General features: G+C 64.3%; 2 protein-coding genes across 2 annotated transcripts in view; one reads left to right on the top strand and one right to left on the bottom strand.

Moving 5' to 3' along the window:
• The window catches only part of DPYSL4 (dihydropyrimidinase like 4), a 12,083-nt gene extending 7,818 nt beyond the window's left edge, over window positions 1–4,265 (top strand). The window contains exons 6-10 of the mRNA XM_066355560.1: window positions 294–479; window positions 1,147–1,317; window positions 1,720–1,899; window positions 3,296–3,461; window positions 3,803–4,265. Of these exons, the coding sequence (XP_066211657.1) occupies window positions 294–479; window positions 1,147–1,317; window positions 1,720–1,899; window positions 3,296–3,461; window positions 3,803–3,894 (795 nt within the window). The 3' untranslated portion in view covers window positions 3,895–4,265. The remainder of the gene's footprint in view (window positions 1–293; window positions 480–1,146; window positions 1,318–1,719; window positions 1,900–3,295; window positions 3,462–3,802) is intronic.
• A 1,170-nt stretch (window positions 4,266–5,435) lies between these two features.
• Window positions 5,436–14,471, bottom strand: part of STK32C (serine/threonine kinase 32C) — a 49,442-nt gene continuing 40,406 nt past the window's right edge. The window contains exons 6-12 of the mRNA XM_066354803.1: window positions 14,292–14,381; window positions 13,871–13,974; window positions 13,204–13,320; window positions 11,855–11,980; window positions 11,638–11,769; window positions 7,191–7,258; window positions 5,436–6,375 (exon numbers count right to left, since the gene is read on the bottom strand). Coding sequence (XP_066210900.1) covers window positions 6,228–6,375; window positions 7,191–7,258; window positions 11,638–11,769; window positions 11,855–11,980; window positions 13,204–13,320; window positions 13,871–13,974; window positions 14,292–14,381 — 785 coding nt within the window. The 3' untranslated portion in view covers window positions 5,436–6,227. The remainder of the gene's footprint in view (window positions 6,376–7,190; window positions 7,259–11,637; window positions 11,770–11,854; window positions 11,981–13,203; window positions 13,321–13,870; window positions 13,975–14,291; window positions 14,382–14,471) is intronic.

The raw sequence follows: 14,471 nt of genomic DNA, 5'->3' as shown, positions 1-14,471 counted from the left end.
CCTCCCCTCCGCCCCGCCTCCCCCTCCGCCCCCTCCCTCCGCCCCGCCTGCCGCCTCCCGCCCTCCTCCGCCCCCTCCACCTCCGCCCCCCCTCCGCCCGCCTCCCCTCCGCCCCCCTCCCCTCCGCCCCCCTCCGCCCGCCTCCCCTCCGCCCGCCTCCCCTCCGCCCCCCTCCGCCCGCCTCCCCTCCGCCCGCCTCCCCTCCGCCCGCCTCTGCCTTCACAGACAACCTCTGGCCCTGGGGCTGTGCTGGCCTGGGTGGGGGTGAAGCCGAGTGGCCTTGGCTGGCTCAGGAAGGCCCGGTCCCCCCGGGCTCCCCCGATCTGCTTGTTCTCAGTGGAGACCTCCAGGTGACCGGCAGTGCCCACTGCACCTTCACCACTGCCCAGAAGGCCGTCGGCAAAGACAACTTTACCCTCATCCCAGAGGGCACCAACGGCGTGGAGGAGCGCATGTCTGTGGTCTGGGAGAAGTGTGTGGTGAGTCTGAAGGCCTGGGCACCACCTACCTGGCCGGAGCCAGCTGCCTCAGCATCTGCTGGTTCATTGCAGCGGGAAGCGGTTGACCAGGAAGTGCGCCGTGTGGAACGGTCGGGCGGTGGCCCCCAGGGTGTCAGCCCCCAGCCCTGCATCTGGGGTCCCCTGAGGAGACCCTTCAGCTACGGGGCAGCCAGGCCCTCCCCCTAGTTCTCAGGTCACATCTGTGCAGATGGCAGAGGGCCAGTAGGGCCCCTTCCCAGTGGCATTATGCTCTGCAGGGCTAGTGGCCTCTGCAGGCCACCTCCCTACAAAAGCCCTGTGCAGTACCCTCTGTCCCCCGCACCTCCAACTCCAGCTTTCCCTGGGCCGAGGCTCAGGCCCTGGCTTTTCTCCCTGCCCTGCACCCCAGGCCTCCTGGCCACCAAGGGAGACAGTCACACCCCTCAGGGGACACAGACATTGTGGAAGCTTCTCCGTTTATCTAGCCACAAAGTGGGCACAGAGACAGGCTTTGGGCGCAGGAAGGGTGAGCCCGCTGGCTGGCTGCGACGGCCCGTCGATTTGTGTGCCCTGGAAATGCGGGCCGATGCTGCTCGCTGCTCGGGGGGTGGGGGCAGGCTGTGGTCCCCACGAAGAGACTCCTCAGCTCATCTTCTTTTCTCCCCAGGCCTCAGGGAAAATGGACGAGAACGAGTTTGTGGCTGTGACCAGTACGAACGCAGCCAAAATCTTCAACTTTTACCCACGGAAGGGGCGAGTGGCTGTGGGCTCTGACGCTGACCTGGTCATATGGAACCCCAAAGCCACCAAGATCATCTCCGCCAAGAGCCACAACCTGGTGAGAGAAGTCGGGTCCCCGAGAGAGGGTCCAAGTGGGGTGGGGGCCTGGTAGTCTTCCCCGGGGGCTCCAGGGACGGCTCTCAGGGGCAGCTTCGCCCATCTCAGTGGGGACGTGTGGCCAGGACGTCTGTCTAGACACCGCGTCAGAGAGTCACCTGCCTGCTCGTGGTGACAGCAAGCTACCTACCTAGTGCAGGCTCCACAGTGTGCCCTTTGTCCTTTGAAACGAGCCTCAGGGACAAGTGTGGGAGGTGGCAGCCAGGTCCTGCTGGCTCTGCCTGGCCGAGTTGACCGGGTCCCGTCAGAGGTCTGGCGTGGGCACACACAGGGCCCCCGAGGACGCTGGCAGCCCTGGGGATGTCTCGGGGGCCGTGTGGGACCCTCAGCCCTGTCTCCCCAGAATGTGGAGTACAACGTTTTTGAGGGCGTCGAGTGCCGAGGAGCCCCCGCGGTGGTGATCAGTCAGGGCAGGGTGGTGCTGGAGGACGGGCACCTGTCTGTCACGCCAGGGACTGGCCGTTTCATTCCTCGGAAGACGTTCCCGGACTTCGTGTACAAGAGGATCAAGGCACGCAGCAGGGTAAGCCAGAGCCAGCAGGCAAGTGCGGGCTCTCGGGCTTTCCACGTGTTCCGGAGGTTTCTGCTCCTGGTCACTCACCCTGCCACCACCGTCAGGAAGGGGTGTGGTCCTGGGGTGGCTCTGCAAGAGTTTATTTCCCGAGTGACCCACCATTGCTGCGCAAAGCCCAGCGAGAGGGAAGTGGTCACATGAAGACACCACACCGTTGACTCCAAAGCAAGGACCCACCCCCAGGGCTCCCCCCAGAGCATCTCCCCGAACAGCTGTGCAGGGTCATCTGTGAGCAGGTGTGACATTTCCGCAACGGCCCCTGGGATCATGGGCGTCATGGGCTCTCTCCCTTGTCTTTACTTTGTCTTCCCACAACCCTGCATCTGAGGGGTGCGCCAGGTGCTGGCCATGGCCCCTGCTGCAGGCGTGGCAGGCTCCTGAACATGCATGCACGCACATACATGCACACGCATGCACACATGTGCACACACAGGCACACACATGCATTCACACACACGCATATACACACATGCACATTGGAAGGATGTTGTTTGAACTGAGAGCGAGCCTCTGGGGGGCCGTCCCTTGGGGCAGGGCGCGGGGATGGCTCTGACTCAGGCTGTTGGGGCACAGGAGCTGCTCCTGGGACCTGCCGACCAGAGCGCTGCCCGTCCTCCCTCAGGGTCTGAGCGGGTCCAAGAGGCAGCATCCAGACCACAGGGCTTGTGTCCCCGAGCAGTGCACGGGTCTGGGCCACAGTCTGTGAGATCACAGACCCAGCCTCATATACAGCCAGGCACAGAGAGGTGACATCTGAGGAGCAGACAGGTGACAGGCTCCCTGTCGTGCACCTGGGACAACGGGCTGGGGGCTGGACTCAGGCCCATGTTCCTGTGATCTGACACCCCGCGGTGGCTGTCTCTGGCTCTGTGACTCTGCCTGGACTCTCCCCCCGGCCCCAGGGCAGGATCTATTTGGAGGTGCCCCAGCCTGGGACCCGGCTGTGCAGTCAGGGGTCTAGCCCTCACACCCTGGGGGGGGCTGCCATCCAAAACACAAGCCCATCTGAGGGGTTTGTTTCACTCTGTGGGCCACTCGTCCATCATGGTGGTGATGGGGAAATGCCTCTGAGTTTGGGGGACCCACAGCCTCCGCCAGGGCTTCTGATGGGCCGGAGAGGGGGCTGTGCTGGTGCCACAGGCACTGAGGAGGCAGAGCCTATGTCGGGGCTGGTTTCCAACAGCAGCCTCCTCCGCGGGGCTGCCCTGTCTGAGCCGAACTCCTGCAGCTCAGGAGAGTGGCCTCTGGCCTCCGGGGGTGGGGGGAGGGAGAGGCATGTGTGCACACGTGTGTGTGGGTGGGAGGCAGGGAGAAGTGTGTGTCATGCCCGCTCCCTCGACCACAGCTGGCAGAGATCCACGGGGTGCCCCGAGGACTCTATGATGGGCCGGTCCACGAGGTGATGGTGCCCGCCAAGCCCGGGGGCGGTGCCCAGGCCCGCGCCTCCTGCCCGGGGAAGATCTCCGTGCCGCCCGTGCGGAACCTGCACCAGTCGGGATTCAGCCTGTCTGGTGAGTTGAGCCTGTGCCTGTGGGTGAGGCCCATTGCCCTGCAAGGGACCCGGGGGTGTGAGGCCCACAAGGAAGCTCCTTCCTGCCCAGGACCTGCCCTGGGACTGTCACTCTGAGCCCAGGGTTAGCATGGGATGCCCAGCGTGTGTGGGACCCAAGTCCCCTGCCTACGAGATGCTAGCCTTCCTGTCTTGCACATCCAAGGCCTCCATCTGCCTGCCACGGCCAGCCAGGGAGCATCACAGACCCGCAGTGAGGGTGGGGCTCTGCAACTCCGGCCTTTGGATGTGGGAGGGTCTGCAGTCTCTCCTCACCCTGGACTCCCGCCGCCCTTTCTGCAGGGTCTCAGGCAGACGACCACATTGCCCGACGCACAGCCCAGAAGATCATGGCGCCCCCTGGTGGACGTTCCAACATCACCTCTCTGTCCTAGAGCTCGGGCTCAGGGTGTGAGCGGCTGCCCCGTCCGGTGGCCGCCGCGTGGGGACCCGCTCACCCTGTCAGTTTCCCCTTCGCTGAACTGACTTTGACGGGTGCTTGGCCTCCCCTTCCCCTCCCCAGAAACTCTCCTTTTTGGGGTTCCAGGTCCCATGACGAGGGCTGAATCTGGGGAGAGCCACTGCCCAGGGCAGCTCAGGTTGCCCAGCTCAGGTGCTAGGTGCCCCCGCCAGGGGCACAACACACACGAGTGGAGGGACTAGGGTTTGCCCCCCCCCGTCCCTGTGTCGACCACTGCCCCTCAAAGCCCCAGCTGTGCCACCTGCCTCCCCGGGGGAGCTGCAGCCTGTCCCCCCCGCCCCACCCCCGCCCAGCCTGCCTGAGCACAGGGAGCGGCCCCGCGGAGCTGAGCCCCTGCCAGGACTGCCGTGACTCCAGGGACCCGCGAACGGAGCGGTGCGGTTCGGCTGCCGTGTGTGTGAGCTGCTCCTCCAGGGACCAGAGCTTCACCTTTGTAGTAGTTGCCCATCTCCGGGGCAACACTAGGACCGTTAGCTAGGATGCTCTCCTTCTGTCGCTAACCGTGCGTCCCGGTAGTGTGTTAGAGCGTCGGTTTTGTGCGGTGAGGACCGTACGGTAGCCAGGACTCTGCATGACACCACAGCCCAGACCGCAGCTCTGCCGCCAGGCTGATGGGTGCTGGGCCAATTAAAGGCGGCTAGGTTGGAAGCTGCTCCGACTTCTCTGCCCCCTGTACCACATCCGCACGAGTGGGTGATGCACCGGACACCCGGGTCCCCCTGCTGGCCCCTCGCCTGGCACTGTGCTGTCTGTGAAGCCCAGCCTGGGGACCACACACAGGGACAGCGTTGCTCTGAGTGGTGGGGAGGGACCCCCTCAGGGAAGGGGGCACCTGAGAACTGGGCTCCTGAGTCAGGCCTGCGGGTCAGAGGGTCAGAGGGACAGTGATGGACTGGGAGGACCTCCGCCTACATTCTGACCAGACGGGCCGGCCCACAAGCGGAAGGCTGGGGGTTGCATGGCCGTGAGCTCATACCTCCAGTAAGCAGCCATGGCTGACGCCCCCATCCACTGAAACACGCAGCCTGGGCCCTGCCCCTCAAGGCAAAACAGCCCAGGGTTCCAGTCCAGATCCTGAGCGAGGCTGCCCAGAACCTTCCAGAAGAAGGAGCTGTTGGGCTGGCCTTACCTCAGCTTCTCTCACAAAAATGTTTCTATTCTTGTACCCCCTGTGTGGAATCCTCCCGGAAAGGGTGCCCCCCCCACCCGAGCCTCTGACATCTCCACCCAGAACTTTCTCTGGGTCTGTCCCACCCCCGGGGTAGCCTGCAGCATAGCCGACCTCTGGCTCCTGACTTTCCTAGAGGTGACTGGGCCTGACGTCCCCACGTGGGCACATCCAGCGGTGCTTCTGACAGCAATCCCGGCACCCGCTGAAGGGTGGCAAGACGCCCCCCCGCCCTTCCCACCTCCACCTTCAGCCCGCTCCTCAGGATGGAATGGTCACGTCCCTGTCCTTGTGGAACCTGGCCCACAGCCCCGCAGGCACCACCTCTGCCACAGCCTCACGGCTCCCAGGGGGAAAATGGGCACCCACCCCTGGGTGACGGGACTGGGTGCCAAGGGCCCCTGCCCAGAAGAAGCTGCCTAACTTCTGGACAAAGGCTCCTTGTGACCCGCCCGACCGCTCAGCAGGCAGAGAGCATAGAAACCGACAACTGAGTAGATCCGTTGTCATTCCCGGAGGTGAACGTATACAGAAACACCACGAAAAGTGTTGGGAACAGTTCGTATTTATAAAATATCTTCAACGGCCCGCCCACGACCCTCCCTCTTGCTGTACAGGAGCCGTGGGCCCCGGGCCACCCCCAGGCTCTGAGGGCCAAGCTCACAGGTGTCGGGCGGCCGACGGCAAGGCTGGTGACCAGGTCTGTGTACAGCCAGGAGGTGGTCAGAGACAAGAGGGCTGGTCGGTCCCACCACGCGGCCCGGCCTCTGACCTGCCAGTGAGCGGGTCCGGAGGCCCCAGGTGGTGACCGCATGTGTCACCGCACTCCTTGTCTACCGCTCAGCCACACTGTCAACCTCATATCACCAGGTGGCTCTGAGAGCACAATGGCAGCTCGGTGGTCAGGCTGTCCCGGGACCAGGGCACAGCTCGATCCACCGGCCTGGGTCTGTGCTTGGACAAGCAGGGCTGCTCCGTGGGCACATCGACGCTGGGCCTCCTCCGCCAGTCGCCCTGTCCTTCTGGTGGGCCTGAGTCTCCGGTGCAGCCCGAGTGACCGCCTCGGGGCCAGCGGGCTCCTAGCTACTCCCGGCCGAGGGGCAGATGGAGCCGCACATGGGCAGGGCGGAGCTCGCCTCCTCGCCGTCCGCGGAGGCCTCACCGTCCACATCCCCGGCCTCGGGAGTGGGGAGCGCCTCCCTGGTGGGGTCCTGGCTCCTCTTCAGCCTGGAGGGGAGCACAGGGAGGGCTCTGGGCAGCTTGAGCATTCCAGAACGGGTCCCTCGGGGATGTGGCTCGGACCCCACACAACATGCACCAGGCGCCGGGCATCTCCTGGGCAGGGCGGCCCAGCAGGGGGCTGACGGCCGCTGTGAGTGGGGTACAGGCCAGGCAGGTGCAGGGCACTCAGCCGAGCAGCAGCCTCTGACTACGAGCTGTGGGCTGGAAGTGCAGGGTTGGTGAGTCTCGTTTCCTTTCCAGCCAGAAGCTGAAAGGGGGCCTTGCTTGAGGGGAAGTTCTGGGGGTCAGAGATTTTGGAAGAAGGCTTTACAAAGAGCGTGGCCACGTCCCATTCTCACCCAAGCTCTGCCACTCAGTAAAATGTCTGCTGAATGACTGAGTGACGCGGACTGGGGTGGCAGCTGCTGTGCAGGGACTGAGGGAAGCCTCCAGCCCGTGTCTGGGAAGTCCCCTGTGGGCCTTCTCAGGAGATTCTGCCCTTGGCTCCGGTTTAGAACTCAAGTTCTGGAGGAGCCCCCCCTGCATGAGTCTGAGGGTGTGCCTCCCATGCCCTCCCCACAGGCGGACGGACCAGGCTTCCGGAGCCCAGTGATGCCATGTGGCTGCTGGGGCTGAGGACTGGTGTGGCCAAGAAAACCCCAGCCCATTTCTCCAAACTCCTCTCTGGCCCCATCACCCCTCCCCCAACACACACACACACTCACACACACACACTCACACACACACACTCATACACACACACACACACTCACACACTCACACACTCACACACTCACATACACACACTCACACTCACTCACTTTTCTCTGTTAAAAATCACAAAGTCCTGCTGGATCGCATCGAGGCAGTCCTGAAGGTAGTCATTCTCCTGTTAGTCAGAACGAGCAGTGAGTGCCCTTGGGTTCCCTCACATCCCCCCCCAGATGGGACCCCTTCCATCCTTGTCTGCTTCTCCTCCCATGGCCTGCACCTGTGACTTTCTTCCGAAGCTTGAACTCTGCCAGAGCACCTGGGTGTTTGCACCTGCCAGGTGACCCTCAGCCAGTAACCAAAAGGTGTCCTGTAGGGAGGACCAGCTCCCCGCCACAGGGTGGGTGGTGACATGGAAGGCAGTGTCTGTGAACCCACACCTGGCTCGGCTTCCTCCCCTCCCCTACTTCCTGCTGGGTTCTACCGGCCACTCATCACCTGTGCACAAAGTCCCACCTCAGGGTCTGCTTGGAGAGAACCTGCCCAAGGAGGTCGTCACGGGGGCTGCCCCGAGAAGCGGGTCCTCGGGACAGGCCTGGAGTCGGGTCCTGCCTGCACCGGCCAGATTCACGAGGACCCGCCGCTGGTGCCACACAGAGGGAGTCGGGAGGGTGGGAGTGAAGGGGCGTTGGAGACAGGTGGGGAGGAGTGGCCACAGGAACCGTGGGTCTGCTTGGTCACTGTGGGGCACTGGGGTCGTGTGAACAAGGGACAGGCTCACGTCACTGTGACAGCAGCAGGGTTTTAGAGAAGGCCTGCCCGCCAGGCCCTGAGAGGGAAGGCCCTGGGCTCGGACACCCGGGAGGGTGGGCTGAGTGCCCGCCAGGCCCTGAGAGGGAAGGCCCTGGGCCCGGACACCCGGGAGGGGGGGGCTGAGTGGATGCACGTGGGCACCCTGACGCACCGGCAGGAGAACAGCCCCCGCCCTGTGCCCGCAGACGGCTGGCCCGCCAGGCCCTGAGAGGGAAGGCCCTGGGCTCGGACACCCGGGAGGGGGGGGCTGAGTGGATGCACGTGGGCACCCTGACGCACCGGCAGGAGAACAGCCCCCGCCCTGTGCTCGCAGACGCCTCAAAAGACAGTGTTCAGCCCTCAGGACCTGCCTTCCCTCTGAGCTTCAGAACAACCAGCCCCTGGCAGCACGGCTGGAGTGGGGCGGTGCTGCACTCAGGGGTGCAGGCTGTGGCTGGAGGCTGGGGACTCAGGTGGGACCAGGCCACACGCTGGAGAAGCAATCAGCCATGAGATCATCCCCCCCCCAGACTTGGGGTCTGCTTCCTGGGCAAGAACCCCTGGAGTGGGTTCTCATTCACTCCTCATTCTACTCAGAGAAGTGAGGGGTTCAGGATGGAGTGAGGGGCTCAGGGAGGGAAGTGAGGGGTTCAGGATGGAGGTGAGGGGCTCAGGGAGGGAAGTGAGGGGCTCAGAGGGGAAGTGAGGGGTTCAGGATGGAGGTGAGGGGCTCAGGATGGAGGTGAGGGGTTCAGAGGGGAAGTGAGGGGTTCAGGATGGAGGGGCGCAGAGGGGAAGTGAGGGGTTCAGGATGGAGGTGAGGGGCTCAGGGAGGGAAGTGAGGGGCTCAGAGGGGAAGTGAGGGGTTCAGGATGGAGTGAAGGGCTCAGGGAGGGAAGTGAGGGGCTCAGAGGGGAAGTGAGGGGTTCAGGATGGAGTGAGGGGCGCAGAGGGGAAGTGAGAGGTTCAGGATGGAGTGAGAGGCTCAGGGAGGGAAGTGAGGGGCTCAGGATGGAGGTGAGGGGTTCAGGATGGAGGTGAGGGGTTCAGAGGGGAAGTGAGGGGTTCAGGATGGAGTGAGGGGCGCAGAGGGGAAGTGAGAGGTTCAGGATGGAGGTGAGGGGCTCAGGGAGGGAAGTGAGGGGCTCAGAGGGGAAGTGAGGGGTTCAGGATGGAGTGAGGGGCTCAGGGAGGGAAGTGAGGGGCTCAGGATGGAGGTGAGGGGCTCAGGGAGGGAAGTGAGGGGTTCAGAGGGGAAGTGAGGGGTTCAGGATGGAGGTGAGGGGCTCAGGGAGGGAAGTGAGGGGTTCAGGATGGAGTGAGGGGCTCAGAGGGGAAGTGAGGGGTTCAGGACGGAGGTGAGGGGCGCAGAGGGGAAGTGAGGGGTTCAGGATGGGGGTGAGGGGCTCAGAGGGGAAGTGAGGGGTTCAGAGGGGAAGTGAGGGGCTCAGAGGGGAAATGAGGGGTTCAGGATGGAAGTGAGGGGCTCAGGGAGGGAAGTGAGGGGCTCAGAGGGGAAGTGAGGGGTTCAGGATGGAGGTGAGGGGCTCAGGGAGGGAAGTGAGGGGCTCAGAGGGGAAGTGAGGGGTTCAGGATGGAGGTGAGGGGCTCAGGGAGGGAAGTGAGGGGCTCAGGATGGAGGTGAGGGGTTCAGAGGGGAAGTGAGGGGTTCAGGATGGAGTGAGGGGCGCAGAGGGGAAGTGAGGGGTTCAGGATGGAGGTGAGGGGCTCAGGGAGGGAAGTGAGGGGCTCAGAGGGGAAGTGAGGGGCTCAGGATGGAGGTGAGGGGCTCAGGGAGGGAAGTGAGGGGCTCAGAGGGGAAGTGAGGGGCTCAGGATGGAGGTGAGGGGCTCAGGGAGGGAAGTGAGGGGCTCAGGATGGAGGTGAGGGGTTCAGAGGGGAAGTGAGGGGTTCAGGATGGAGGTGAGGGGTTCAGGGAGGGAAGTGAGGGGCTCAGAGGGGAAGTGAGGGGCTCAGGATGGAGGTGAGGGGCTCAGGGAGGGAGGTGAGGGGCTCAGAGGGGAAGTGAGGGGCTCAGGATGGAGGTGAGGGGCTCAGGGAGGGAAGTGAGGGGTTCAGAGGGGAAGTGAGGGGTTCAGGATGGAGGTGAGGGGCTCAGGGAGGGAAGTGAGGGGCTCAGGATGGAGGTGAGGGGTTCAGAGGGGAAGTGAGGGGCTCAGGATGGAGGTGAGGGGCTCAGGGAGGGAAGTGAGGGGCTCAGAGGGGAAGTGAGGGGCTCAGGATGGAGGTGAGGGGCTCAGGGAGGGAAGAGAGGGGCTCAGGGAGGGAAGTGAGGGGTTCAGGATGGAGGTGAGGGGCTCAGGGAGGGAAGTGAGGGGCTCAGAGGGGAAGTGAGGGGCTCAGGGAGGGAAGTGAGGGGCTCAGGGAGGGAAGTGAGGGGTTCAGGATGGAGTGAGGGGTTCAGAGGGGAAGTGAGGGGTTCAGGATGGAGTGAGGGGCTCAGAGGGGAAGTGAGGGGTTCAGGATGGAGTGAGGGGCTCAGGGAGGGAAGTGAGGGGTTCAGAGGGGAAGTGAGGGGTTCAGGATGGAGTGAGGGGCTCAGGGAGGGAAGTGAGGGGCTCAGAGGGGAAGTGAAGGGTTCAGGATGGAGTGAGGGGCTCAGGGAGGGAAGTGAGGAGCTCAGGGAGGGAAGTGAGGGGTTCAGGATGGAGTGAGGGGCACAGAGGGGAAGTGAGGGGTTCAGAATGGAGTGAAGGGCTCAGGGAGGGAAGTGAGGGGCTCAGAGGGGAAGTGAGGGGTTCAGAGGGGAAGTGAGGGGCTCAGAGGGGAAATGAGGGGTTCAGGATGGAAGTGAGGGGTTCAGAGGGGAAGTGAGGGGCTCAGAGGGGAAGTGAGGGGCTCAGGATGGAGGTGAGGGGCTCAGGGAGGGAAGTGAGGGGCTCAGGATGGAGGTGAGGGGTTCAGAGGGGAAGTGAGGGGTTCAGGATGGAGTGAGGGGTGCAGAGGGGAAGTGAGGGGTTCAGGATGGAGTGAGGGGCTCAGGGAGGGAAGTGAGGGGCTCAGGATGGAGGTGAGGGGCTCAGGGAGGGAATGAGGGGTTCAGAGGGGAAGTGAGGGGTTCAGGATGGAGTGAGGGGTTCAGGATGGAGCGAGGGGCTCAGAGGGGAAGTGAGGGGTTCAGGATGGAGTGAGGGGTGCAGAGGGGAAGTGAGGGGTTCAGGATGGAGGTGAGGGGCTCAGGGAGGGAAGTGAGGGGCTCAGAGGGGAAGTGAGGGGCTCAGAGGGTGTGGGGAAGCAGCTGTGTTAGGCTTGCTCGCTGGTTTACAGGCTGCAAGCACTTTGTATGATGGTGCGTGGGCGCATAGTAGCACCACGTGTGTCTAGTCTATGTACGACTATGGGTGCTCACGCTCAGGCAGATGGCGGGGTGCCTGTCCGCCACCATGAGGGGCCACTTCTGCTATTTCTTTGCCTGAGAAGCGGTTTTCCCCGCCTGTGTGCTCGTCCGCCGTGGCGAGACTATTAAACAGGAATGGCCCAACGCTTTCCGGCTCCGCAGTTCCTCTACCATCTGCCCAAGTCCAGTGAGACCCTGCCTGGCCTCAGCCCCCAGCATTACAGAGGGGAGGGGCTCAGAAGCTGCAGGAATCCGGAACGGGTGAGGGGCTGGGCTGCAAAAGGCAGGAGGAAGGTCTTGGGACTCTGGGAGGACCACCTGCAGGACTTCGAGGGCATCCCTGCCGGGGCCTGTCGGGGTGCTGCCATGCGGCAGAGAGATGCCTGCTCCCCGAAGCCCTCACTCACGGACTGGGAGCTGTCCCTGCTGCTGTCCCGGGACCTGTTCTTGGCCAGCCGCTTCTTCTTCTTGTGCAGTGGCCTGGACTCCAAGATCATCTCCTCCAGCTCGAAGGTGGGGTCGCAGTGCAGGCGGCCTTTCTGTGAGGGGGGACAGGGCGCTGAGCTCACCGAGGGCCCCTCCCTGCCGCCCTGGAGCCCCCACCGGGCCACCCTGCCGCCTTACATTGGGCACAAAACCCGGCTCCACCTTCTTCTTGCTCAGGTCATCCCACAGGACATCGGCCAGCGACGGGGCTGCCTGCATGTCCTGCAGGCTGGACACGCGGTGCTTGGGGTTCACGGTCAGGAGCTGGAACAAGGCCCACGTCACACGGTGCCTGGCCTAAGCCCTGTGGGACCAGGCCTGGCATTCGCCGGGTGGAGCAGCCGGCCCCAGGCCAGGGCACCCGGGCAGGTCTTGCCAGAAGACCTGATGTTTAGAAATTCAAGATCTCAAGTGTCAGGCAAGCAATCTGGTCAGCACAGTAATGTAGCCAAGGGGACGATTTGGCCCGAGGGGTCTGTCTGGTTTAGCTCTTAGAGCCCAGGGAGGCAGAGGGCCGGTGGGGTCTGCAGGGATGCTCTGCTGAGATTCACCAGCAGGTGGCAGCCTCAGCCTGGCTGACCGCAGGGCGGCCACGGGCCAGTACCACCATCACAGCCCCAGAGCGTGTTGGCCCCACGAGGCATCCTCAGGCGTGGGGCTTGGCGTGAGGATCTTCCCCACTCCCCATTCGAGCTTCTGGGGGCCCAGATCCCACCTGTGAACCACCTCGGCAGGTGTGGGCAGAGCTCTGTGGGGCAAAAGCTAGCGTAAGAGGCTCTATTAGGGACCAGGAGAGGCTGCTAGCTGCCTGGCTACAGCTCCAGAGTCCAAGGTCTCCAGGCAGGGACCTATAGGCAAGGACTCAGGACCAAGAGCCGCTGGGCCCCACGTGTTCAGCCTACCCTCCCACACCAGTGTCTCTAAAGTGGTTCTGTCCGAGTGGGCAGCTGTGGGGCCAGCAGAGGTCGGAGTGACCCCACAGCCCAGGCCTGGCCCTGAGGGAGGCACCCCGGTGACCACAGCAGGGCCCATGTCTCTTCAGGCTGAGGGCCCTGGGAGATGCAGGGGATGTTCTCTGCTTGTGCTGGGGGGGGGGGGTGGGGTGGCAGGCCATCGGCAGCAGGGCACCAAGAGCAGGGGCAGAGGAGGCCAGAGCAGCGTGGCCAGTACCCAGTCCCTCATGCCCGCCCTCCCTTCAGCATGCAGAATGTGTGACCCGCTCAGGGCTCACTTCTCTGCCCTGTCTCAGTTTGGGCCCCTGAGAGATAGGGCCAGGTGGGGAGGGTTCCATAGCTCATAGCCAGAGCGCAGACGGGCCGGGCTGCTACGGGACAGAGCCGGCCACAGGTGGGCGGAGAGCCCGCTGTACAGGGACAGCAGACAGGCATGCAGGGACTGGACGCCTGCAGCCACCAGGGGCCCCATGCCCTTGGGAGGCCCGGTACAGCCCCGTGTGCTGGCAGCCTAGCCCTCTGGTCGGGGCTCACCTTCCTCAGCAGGGCCACCATATCCTTTGACCAGGAGGGGGCGTACTGGACACTCATGGTGCTGAACAGCTGTACCAGGGACTCCACAGCGTTGCTCGAGTGGATGTCGTAGGGCCTCTGGGCAGGGAGACAGGGCTGTGCTGCTGCCCCGCCAGGACCCCAGCACCTACCAGCACCCACCCCAGTGTGGGGACATAGCCTGGGCACCGCCTCCCTGCAGGGAGAGCTGGGGGAAGCAGGTGCCTGGGCCAGGCCACGTGTCTGCCAGGGAAATGACCAGCTGGGAAGGAAACACACCCCTCCCAGGGCCTGGGCCAGGTGGATGGACCAGGGGCGGGGGCTACCTTCACTGGGGGTGGAGCTCCTCAGAGGCCTCCCCCACCCCAGGGGACAGGGAAAGGCATCCAGGTGCAATGCCCAGAGGCCAGTGCATGGCCCTTGTCACCAGCCCTGGAAACCCCAGCAGTGCCCCTCCCACACTTGTCTAGGCAGTTGTGTGTGACCCACTCCAAGCATGGGTGGCTAGATGTATGGGTCCTGGCAAAAGAGAGAGTGGACCTCTGAGCACCTGGGGTGGGGCAGCCTCACCCCCCAGGGCACCACGGCCACCCCTGGGGCACAGCCAGCGGGGGGTCGGACCGGGCCTGCTGGCCACGGGGCTCCATACCCATCCACGCAGCAGCTCGTAGGCCATCACCCCCACCGACCACCAGTCCACCTCGAAGGAGTAGCCGGTCCCGCCGTTGACGAAAGACTGGAAGATCTCCGGAGCTTTCCAGAAAGGGAGGGGGGCGCTGAGCGGCCCTGACCCAGGGCCCAGGGCAGGCACCTCAGGCCGGGGCCTGGGACCAGGCTGCCCCTCAGCGGCCATCCTTTCCCACACCCCACCTGGCACAGGTCCCACAGCCGCCCCGTGAGCTGGGCTCTCACGGTCTTGCCCCTGACCCTCGCCCGGCTCTCTGCACACATCACACACAGAGCCGTCCTTGACACTGACCGTGTGTCCCCTCAGGGAAGTGACCGCCCCCCCCAGCCACACGTGACGTGGGAGACGGCGGGCTGGCAGGGGGGTGCGGGGCCAGGCTCACCCATGTACGGCTTGGTCCCGGCGAGCGCGGTCGCCCGCTCCCCGTCCTTGATGATGGTGGCGATGTTGAAGTCGGTCAGGTGTGCGTGTCCTGTGAGGAGAGGACAGTGCGGTGGTGCACTGAGCAGAGGTATGTCCTGAGGGCGGGGACGCTTGCCCCTTGCTGGCCTCGAGCCCCCGC

Source organism: Saccopteryx leptura, chromosome 13 (assembly GCF_036850995.1).
Source record: "Saccopteryx leptura isolate mSacLep1 chromosome 13, mSacLep1_pri_phased_curated, whole genome shotgun sequence".
NCBI lineage: Eukaryota > Metazoa > Chordata > Mammalia > Chiroptera > Emballonuridae > Saccopteryx > Saccopteryx leptura.
The sequence above is the reverse complement of the archived record's forward strand: the minus strand, read 5'-3'. Positions and strand labels throughout refer to the sequence as shown.